This window comes from Piliocolobus tephrosceles, chromosome 16 (assembly GCF_002776525.5).
Source record: "Piliocolobus tephrosceles isolate RC106 chromosome 16, ASM277652v3, whole genome shotgun sequence".
Lineage (NCBI taxonomy): Eukaryota > Metazoa > Chordata > Mammalia > Primates > Cercopithecidae > Piliocolobus > Piliocolobus tephrosceles.
Window position 1 is genome coordinate 53,140,249 of NC_045449.1, and position 9,872 is coordinate 53,150,120.

The window sequence follows — 9,872 nt, forward strand, 5'->3', positions numbered from 1 at the left end:
GAGGCTCCGTTTCAAAAAAAAAAAAAAAAAAGATGATGTCTGGCTATGTTGCCCAGGCTGGTTCCAAACTCCTGACCTCAAGTGACCCTCCTGCCTCAGCCTCTCAAAGTGGAATTGCAAGCATGAGCCACCGTGCCTGGCCATAAATTTGTTAAGTGAATAAGAGCACACAATTCTTACAGACATTAGGGGCTACGTGATACAGGAGACAGAACACAGCTTTATGAGCCAAACAGGCCTGGGTTTCAATCTCACCTCTGCCACATACTATGTGACTTTGGGAAAGCTGCCAGATCTCACCTAAGGTGGATTCTTCATCTATAAACAAAAAACAATATCCACTTTGTAGGCATATACATGTGCAGAACTTAGTAGGAGCTCAAAAAATGGTAGTGTTTGGCTGGGCATGGTGGCTCATGCCTGTAACCCCAGCATTTTGAGAGGCTGAAGTGGGTGGATCATGAGGTCAGGAGTTCGAGACCAGCCTGACCAACATGGTGAAACCCCGTCTCTACCAATAATACAAAAACTAGCCAGGCATGGTGGTGCCCGGCTATAGTCCCAGCTACTTGGGTGGCTGAGATAGGAGAATTGCTTGAAGCTGGGAGGTGAAGGTTTCAGTGAGCCGAGATCGTGCTACTGCACTCCAGCCTAGTCTCTCTCTAGAGACTCTGTCTCCAAATAAATAAATAAATAAATAAATAAATAAATGGGTAGCAATTACCCTAGGTCTCCCAGGATGCCTGCTGAATAAATATTGAATTCAACATAACTTCTTGTTTTAAAAGGTGCTTTATGATTATGAAATGTATTTTTGTCGTTCTGAAATTATTTTGGATGTGGAGTCTCACATTTTAAAAATCTATTGGTTTATTCCTACTTGGCACATGGGAAAACTGAGTTTCAAAGAAGTAAAGTGACTGTTCCAAGGCTGTACGGTTAGTGGCAGGGTTACAAATCTGGTCCAAGTCAACGACCAAGCTAATTTATTTATTTATTTAGCGGTCTCACTCTGTTGTCCGGGCTGGAGCACAGTGGCATGAGGACAACTCACTGTAGCCTCAACTTCCTGTGCTCAAGTGATTCTCCCACCTCAGCCTCCCAAGTAGCTGGGACCACAGGCATGTGCCACCACGCCCAGCTAATGTTTTAAAATTTTTGTAGACACAGGGGTCTCACTTTGTTGCCTTAACTGGTCTCAAACTCTGGCTTCAAGCAATTCTCCTGCCTTGGGCTCTCAAAGTACTGGGATTAAAGGCATAAGCCATTGCATCCTGCCCAAGCTAATTTTTAAAAACTCAGAACTAAGTGCTGTATCTATGACAAATGGCATCCTTTAGTTACTGGGCTCCTGTACTTAAGAGGCAGGTTGGCAGAATGAGAAGTGCTGTAGGTAGGCCTGTAATCTGAAGATGCAGGTTCTGATCCTGTTCATACTCAGGTCTCTCACATGAAAGGCAAGAGTAAACATGAAATACTATGATTTCTTCTTATTTCATGTGCAAAGGCTAGAAAAGTGTAACATCTTCATGGAATCACTTTTCTTCTAGGCTACTATAAACTTTTTTTTTTTTTTTTGAGACAAAGTCTCACACTCTGTCGCTCAGGCTGAAGTGCAGTGGTGAAACCTCAGCTCACTTCAACCGTCACCTCCCAGGTTCAGGCGATTCTCCTGCCTCAGCCTCCTGAGTAGCTGGGACTATGGTCACGCGCCACCATGCCCAGCTAATTTTTGTGTGTTTAGTAGAGAGGGGGTTTCACTATGTTGGCCAGGTTGGTCTCAAACTCCTAATCTCAGGTGATTGCCCGCCTTGGCCTCCCAAAGTGCTGGATTACAGGCATGAGCCACTGCCCCCGGCCTACTATAAATTCTTGAAGGGCAGATGCTGTATCTTTTCCCACATTTTCCATAGCACCTATTATGCTGGTCTGAAATAAATAAAAGTGTGTTGAAGGAATGAAAGGTTGCCTGAGTGAATGGAAGAATGTCCTCTATTTTCTGTTTCCAGCTCCCCAGCTCCCCGTCTGCCTTGGGGTGACTTGGAGAGGAGATAACTGTCATTCAGGCCTGGCCCTAGGCCAGGAAAACAGGTTTGTCATGGAAGGAAATAGAAGATGCTGCGTTTATGTTGGAGATTTGCTGTCAATTTCCTATCCGACTGCGAGCTTCCTGAATGAGGTATAGGAGCCTGTCACTCATTTTTGATTCCACTGCTCAGCTTCCAGGCTTGGTACCAGCTCTCAAGATGCTTTGAGATGGACTAGGCAGGAGGTCTGAGGACCAAAAGCTCAGGCTCAGATGGAGCAGAGAGAGGACAACATTCCCATCCTTAGACTGCTCTGAGAGAAAATGGGCTTGTTGGTGGAATAGAGATGGGTGGGCTCGAAATTGGATGCAGAAAAAAAGGCATATCTCCCCCCCGCCCCCATGACACCCACTCACCCCCCAGTTTTGAAGGAAAACTTTCATCCTCGTGTAGGGAAAAGGCAGCTTCCCCAGGATGTAATAAGGAACATTTTCAAGTTGTAAGGAACCGGAACATCTTTGTATCATTCATTCAATCAGGAAAAAAAAATTTTTTTTTAATCCTGTCAAACCTGGATCCCTTTGTATCCATCTACTTAGAATATTCTTTCCTTCTCCTTACTCCTTTCTTCTTTTTGTTATTTTTCTTCTGCTGCTGTTATTGTTTAAAACAATTCATTTCTATATTGGAGCAAGAAACATTTCACCAGACTGTGAGGATTTGGCCCATACTGTGAAGCAAAGGGGCTTTCTAAACTCAATTTTCTTTCTTCTTTTTAAGTCGCTCCCTTCCCCTGTCCCTCGGGAGAGACAAAAGAAAATAATTGATCCATCATCCAGTATCAGGCCCAGGAGATTTACATGCAAATTCCTCCTCGACCCCCTTTCTCAAATTTAAAATCCTGGAAGGGGAAAAAAAAAAATTCTAAAAGTAGCAGGAACCCTGCTGGCCACCACCCACCCTTCACCAGGTGAGAGATGTGGAGGGGATAACTCACCACAACCCCCCAGTCTCCTCCCGCCTCACACACGCCACCCCTCTCTGGTATGGAACTACTTAAGATTTGGGTAAAACTCCCCTCCCGTCCTCGAGACGGGATCTGGAAGCTTTTTAGGGGGCGGAGGTGGAGGTGGGGAGGCAGAAGGAAAATTCCCCCAAATGTTCGTCAGGCCTAAGAAAGTCGTCCCTTCACTCAAAATTGCGCGTCACCCCCCGTCCCCCACCATTAACTTTCGATTAAGACCTCCTCCTTAGGGCAACTAAACTTTACTTTGCACAATTAAGATTTGCCACAGAAGAAGCGGGAGGGAGAAGCCGCAGCTCCGGGCCATTCTCCTTCCCTTCGCTCCCAACAAGCCCCCCGCCCCTACCCTCCAGCTCCGGGCCTCCGAGTTCCTGAGTTTTCTCACTTTGAGGTGCCACCGAACACAAAGAACCATAATGGGCTCCTTTGTGCTGGCTACGGGGCAATTACGTCTCGGAGTCCTGGTCCCTTTAAGAGCCTCTTAAAGAGACAGGCTCCCATTTTCCAGAGGGTTTTTAAGGGTGTGTGGAGGAGGAGGCGAGGCGTCTACGTGTAAAGTGAAGTGAAACTTTCGCCTGGGCTCCAGAAAGAGCGGACAGAAAAGGTCTTTGTAAATTGTTAGTTGTTGTTTTTTTTTAAGTCTCACTTTTAATTTTTAAATTTGAGATGTTTCATTCGATTTGAAAAATTCGACTAGGAATAGGTGGGGTTCGAGGATCGGGGGCGGGGGCAAGGGTTTAAAGAGTCCCCACCCAGGAGAGCACCTCCGGCCAGGAAGAGGAGTGAGTCAGGGTTGAGTAGTGTCCCCCGATCTCGCCTCGGCGACTCCGGAGAAATGCCGGGCTGGACAAACAGCCCTTAATATAATAATAGCTTGTCTCTTTAAAAAGCAAAAGGCGGGGTGGGGGGGAAAGTTTTGTTGGCATCTGGTTTCTGATCTTATTATGTTGTGGTCGACCAATCCAGCCCTCGGGCCTGGTCCTCGGGTTTAAATCTGATTGGCCGAGAGCACATTTTGGGATGGTGCTTAGAGCTCGACGGGGTGGTTTCAAGGATCCCTTTTTTGGGGGGCCGAGGAGAGGGCGGGGCCGCCAGCGGGGGCCCCCTTGAAACTGACTAATTGGGATCGGAGAGGCCGAGGTGAGGGCTGGAGGAGGCACAAAGAAGTCGCTGGGTGCAGAAGGGAGGGGAGAGGGGGAGTTGAGAGGCGAGAGGAGGAGGAAGAGGAGAGAGGGCAGCGGCGCGCGGTGTCTCGGGCGGTTCAGTCCGACCGCGGCGAGCAAGCGGGCAGGCGTACCGCCCCCTCCCCCGCCCGGCCTCCCCAACTCTGCGGCCGCGAGCAAAGTTTGCAAAGAGGCGCGGGAGGCGGCGGCCGCAGCTAAGAGGCGGCGGGGAAGGAGAGCAGTCTCCGGGTTGGGGGCGGGGGCGGGGGGGCGCCGAGGAGCCGGGTGGGGGGCGGCGGCCAGCATGCGGCCCCGCAGCGCCCTGCCCCGCCTGCTGCTGCCGCTGCTGCTGCTGCCCGCCGCCGGGCCGGCCCAGTTCCACGGGGAGAAGGGCATCTCCATCCCGGACCACGGCTTCTGCCAGCCCATCTCCATCCCGCTGTGCACGGACATCGCCTACAACCAGACCATCATGCCCAACCTTCTGGGCCACACGAACCAGGAGGACGCAGGCCTGGAGGTGCACCAGTTCTATCCGCTGGTGAAGGTGCAGTGCTCGCCCGAACTGCGCTTCTTCCTGTGCTCCATGTACGCACCCGTGTGCACCGTGCTGGAACAGGCCATACCGCCGTGCCGCTCTATCTGCGAGCGCGCGCGCCAGGGCTGCGAAGCGCTCATGAACAAGTTTGGTTTTCAGTGGCCGGAGCGCCTGCGCTGCGAGCACTTCCCGCGCCACGGCGCCGAGCAGATCTGCGTGGGCCAGAACCACTCCGAGGACGGAGCGCCCGCGCTGCTCACCACCGCGCCGCCGCCGGGACTGCAGCCGGGAGCCGGGGGCACCCCGGGCGGCCCGGGCGGCGGCGGCGCTCCCCCGCGCTACGCCACGCTGGAGCACCCCTTCCACTGCCCGCGCGTCCTCAAGGTGCCATCCTATCTCAGCTACAAGTTTCTGGGCGAGCGTGATTGTGCTGCGCCCTGCGAACCCGCACGGCCCGATGGTTCCATGTTCTTCTCACAGGAGGAGACGCGTTTCGCGCGCCTCTGGATCCTCACCTGGTCGGTGCTGTGCTGCGCTTCCACCTTCTTCACTGTCACCACGTACTTGGTAGACATGCAGCGCTTCCGCTACCCAGAGCGGCCTATCATTTTTCTGTCGGGCTGCTACACCATGGTGTCGGTGGCCTACATCGCAGGCTTCGTGCTCCAGGAGCGCGTGGTGTGCAATGAGCGCTTCTCCGAGGACGGTTACCGCACGGTGGTGCAGGGCACCAAGAAGGAGGGCTGCACCATCCTCTTCATGATGCTCTACTTCTTCAGCATGGCCAGCTCCATCTGGTGGGTCATCCTGTCGCTCACCTGGTTCCTGGCAGCCGGCATGAAGTGGGGCCACGAGGCCATCGAGGCCAACTCGCAGTACTTCCACCTGGCCGCCTGGGCCGTGCCGGCCGTCAAGACCATCACCATCCTGGCCATGGGCCAGATCGACGGCGACCTGCTGAGCGGCGTGTGCTTCGTGGGCCTCAACAGCCTGGACCCGCTGCGGGGCTTCGTGCTAGCGCCGCTCTTCGTGTACCTGTTCATCGGCACGTCCTTCCTCCTGGCCGGCTTCGTGTCGCTCTTCCGCATCCGCACCATCATGAAGCACGACGGCACCAAGACCGAGAAGCTGGAGCGGCTCATGGTGCGCATCGGCGTCTTCTCTGTGCTCTACACGGTGCCCGCCACCATCGTCATCGCCTGCTACTTCTATGAGCAGGCCTTCCGCGAGCACTGGGAGCGCTCGTGGGTGAGCCAGCACTGCAAGAGCCTGGCCATCCCTTGCCCGGCGCACTACACGCCGCGCATGTCGCCCGACTTCACGGTCTACATGATCAAATACCTCATGACGCTCATCGTGGGCATCACGTCGGGCTTCTGGATCTGGTCAGGCAAGACGCTGCACTCGTGGAGGAAGTTCTACACTCGCCTCACCAACAGCCGGCACGGCGAGACCACCGTGTAAGGGGCGTCCCCAGGCCGGACCCGCGCGGCGCTTTCCTCTGCCCGGGGTGGGGCCCTACAGACTCCGTATTTTATTTTTTTAAATAAAGAACGATCGAAACCATTTCACTTTTAGGTTGCTTTTTAAAAGAGAACTCTCTGCCCAGCACCCCCACAAGGTTTGTAATTAAAACTGTAAATAGTCTTTGTAAATTTAATTATATATATTTTCTATTTAAAAGAAAAAAAAAAAAAAAAAAACCAGGGGTGTGGGCGCCAGGGCTGAAGAATGAGGTGTGTGTGTGTTGGGGGGTGTAGTTGGGGGGAGAGTTCTCTTTCTTAAGTGCCCTTCAAAACGCGCCCCTACTTTGGAGTTTTTTGGTGATATGGCAGGGCTGGGCCTGCTGGGAGAGGCACCCAGCCTGAGCAATGTTTTTGTTGGCTTTGAGTCGTTAGGAGTTCGTTCCATTCAACTAATATAAAGCCAAACTTGAGAGCCTCCTCTCTGACGCTGGGCCTGTGGAAGCTGTTGGATATTTTTGAACAGGACTTGAATTCGTTTTGCTTCCTTCCCCCTTTTCTTTCCCTACTCATGTGTCCTGTCTTCTTCACTTACTCTTTGGAAAAGTCCCAACTGAGATGAAGACGTGGAAAAAAAAATCGGGGTGGGGGGGTGCTGGTGGGGAGAGGGCGGAGATCCGGTGAAGAATGGCTTGGGCCCCCTGGCCCCCTGGCCCCTCCCCTGCAGGCTGGAAGATCTTTCTCCTCTCTGGCTTCTCTTCTTTTCAATTCGCTGCAGAAAGTGCTTCCAGTGGTCCGAAAATGCTTTTTGAAGTGTATTTTGAAACAGCCCCCACCAACACACACCCCACCAGGAGTACTGATCCTGCTTCCCTGCATGTCTAGGGGAAGCATTCGCCTTTGAGCAGTTGTTTGCAAATTTGGGGGGTTTGAGATCTCCTAGCATCTCTCCCCTTCTTTCCTTGCAGTCTGTTCACGCCCCCAGCCAAAAATCTCCGGCATTCAGGTTAGCAGTTTCTGGGTTGGTTTGTGTGCATTTTTGTTGTTGTTTGGGGCTTAATTTTTTCAAAAAGCGATAAAGACGGGTGGGTTGGAGGGAGGGGACTGATGGGCTGGTGGGCTTTTTAGTTTTCCTTTGACAAAAAGACTGGTTTCTTTAAAACTTCTCCAGAAAAAAATGAAAAAAAAAAAAAAAAAGGTGGTGTCTTTGCTTTAGAAGAAGTCTCTGGACAGGCTCTTTGTGGCTATGGGGGTGGGTTGAGTGTTTACATAACATTCTATATCACAAGATTGATAGAATGTTTAAAGCAGATGTTTCTTATCTTCTCCTAACCCCCCACAAATAAAGTCAAGACTTTTTTTGTGACGGAGTCTCGCTCTGTTGCCTAGGCTGGAGTACAGTGGTGTGATCTTGGCTCACTGCAACCTCCACTGCAGCGTTTCTCCTGCCTCAGCCTCCCAAGTGGCTGGGAATACAGGTGCACACCACCACTCTTGGCTAATTTTTGTATTTTTAGTAGAGACAGGGTTTCACCATATTGGCCAGGCTGGTCTCGAACTCCTGACCTCGTTATCTGCCCCTCTCGGCCTCCCAAAGTGCTGGGATTACAGGCGTGAGCCACAGTGCCTGGCCTGTCAAGACTTTTCTTAACTTCCTGAGAAGTGATGTCTAAAAGTATCCTTGCTGGTGTGAGAACTCCAGTTTCCAACACATACTATTTCTCTCAACTATTTGGAATATTTTAGAATTTTAATTCCAAAGGATTGGTTTGAATACAAGTATGCCTCATAACTCAGTTTTCACCATCTCCCGTTTCTTAACAGTGTAAATTAAAAGCTAATAATCATAATAATAAAGTGCATTTAATTATCTTCGAGAGATCTATCCTTTTAATTGCATTTAACAGGGTTGTAACATTTTATTAGTTTGACCAAACCACACCTCCTCCTCCCCTCTCCCCCTTACCTACTTGGTTGGGGGTGGGGCAGAGAAGAGTGCTCCCAGCCCTGGACCTTGCTCTCTTAGCTAAATGGTGATGGGAGAAATGGTGCCTTACCACCCTTTATTGGCTGTCTTCGGGACAAGGGAGAAAGTAAGTTAGAACCCCCTACCTCGAAGTGTTTGCTTGTGTTAGTTTATGTTGGGGGAGGGGAACTGGAAATGTTTGGTGGTAATTGAAGTCATATGTGGGGCTTTGTTTGGAATTGTATGAAGCCTGTGGATTTCAGCAGCACCCCCTCCCAAAAATATATAATTTCCCCCCAAATCATCTGTGTCAGTGGCTAGTTTGATAAAAAGCTAGCTTTTTATCAAATGATGACACAAGTGTGAGATCTCAACATGAGGTTCCCTTAATTATCAAAGAAGCAGGCGGGAGGTGTCACTGCTCCCCTGGCTCCATTTGTTGCAAGATTCTAAAGGAACCCCGCAAAGGCTGCAGGAAAGAGTAAAATTACAAACAAATTGTGAGTGCCTCTCCTTGTAATAATGGTGAAAGCCAGAGAATCAGGTGGGATTTTCCAGTACCTGGTATTGAGCCCTGTGGGAAGAGGAGCTGGTCTCTGTTGAAGACTGGGGAGAGCCTCTCCCACCTATAAGCCATCCAAGATCTTGGCTCTGTGTGCTTTGGATGCATTGTCCCTGGACCCTCTTACTGAGCAACCCGCTCCTCAAAATCTCCTGCCAACATAAAGGAAGAGAGCCTGAGAAACTGACGAAATAGGTTATATGACTGAGGAGGAAGACAGATAATAAGACAATTGTACCTTTTGGAAAGAACAGATCTTAGAGATACCCTTCCCCTTCTTCCAGGGGATTAGCCAAGGGCTGAATTACCCTACTGAAAATTGTGGAGGAACCCTCCTCTCCACACCCTTGTCCTGTTTCTTAAATGAAACACTCTTAGACCACAGTTTGGGGAATTTGGGGTAAGGAGGAGAAAGCGTCCTGGAGGAAGACTCAAGTAACCCACCTGAGCTCACTGCCTCAAAGGGAGAGAGCACCTCAGCTCCCTTGTTCAGAAAACCCAGTTAAAAACCGGAGCTTAGAGATCTGCTTTTGGAGATTTCTAGGTCGCCCTATGAGCAGGAAAGGGTTCCCACGTTGTAAGTGAGCTGGTCCCTCCCTCTGGAAGAGAGAGGCTTTGTGTTTGCTGGAGGGTCAGGGCCAAGAAGGAAATATGCTCACCTGTGGCGCCTGGGCCAGAGGCAGGTCTTAGGCCGGCGCTGCTTTCTGCCTGCTCTTCTGCCCTTCCCCAGGGCAATGCTCTGGGGTTTCAAGGTATCAGGCATTTCTCCTCCAGACTCCCCTCTCTTAGTAATCAGGCTTTCCCTCCTCCCAGCCCAGACTTCCCTCCAGAAGACTTTAACGTTAGTTCCAAACTTTTTGCCCTTTAAGATTTTTTTTAAGAGCTAGCTCTAGAAAAAGGCCACTAAAGTTTATCAAGACAAAATTCTTCTGAACATCCCCAAAGAATTAAGATTAGGTTCAGCTCAGCGGGATGGGGGACTGCTTTTTGTTTCAAAAGCTCTTCAGGAGGGTGGGGAGATGCTGTCCCGGGGATGCCTGCCATGGGGTCTGAGCCGGGCGAGCCCTCCCTTCTGCAGTCTCGCTACTCACTGTACCAGGGTCCCTCCTCCTCTAGAATCACTCTTCTT

The 9,872-nt window shown here is 50.9% G+C and overlaps 1 protein-coding gene across 1 annotated transcript; it reads left to right on the plus strand.

Moving 5' to 3' along the window:
* Window positions 1-3,602: 3,602 nt before the first annotated feature.
* FZD2 (frizzled class receptor 2) lies at window positions 3,603-8,087 on the plus strand. Its single transcript, XM_023191462.3, has one exon. The coding sequence runs from the start codon at window positions 4,519-4,521 to the stop codon at window positions 6,214-6,216; it is 1,698 nt and encodes a 565-aa protein (XP_023047230.1). The 5' UTR covers window positions 3,603-4,518; the 3' UTR covers window positions 6,217-8,087.
* The last annotated feature ends 1,785 nt before the right edge of the window (window positions 8,088-9,872 follow it).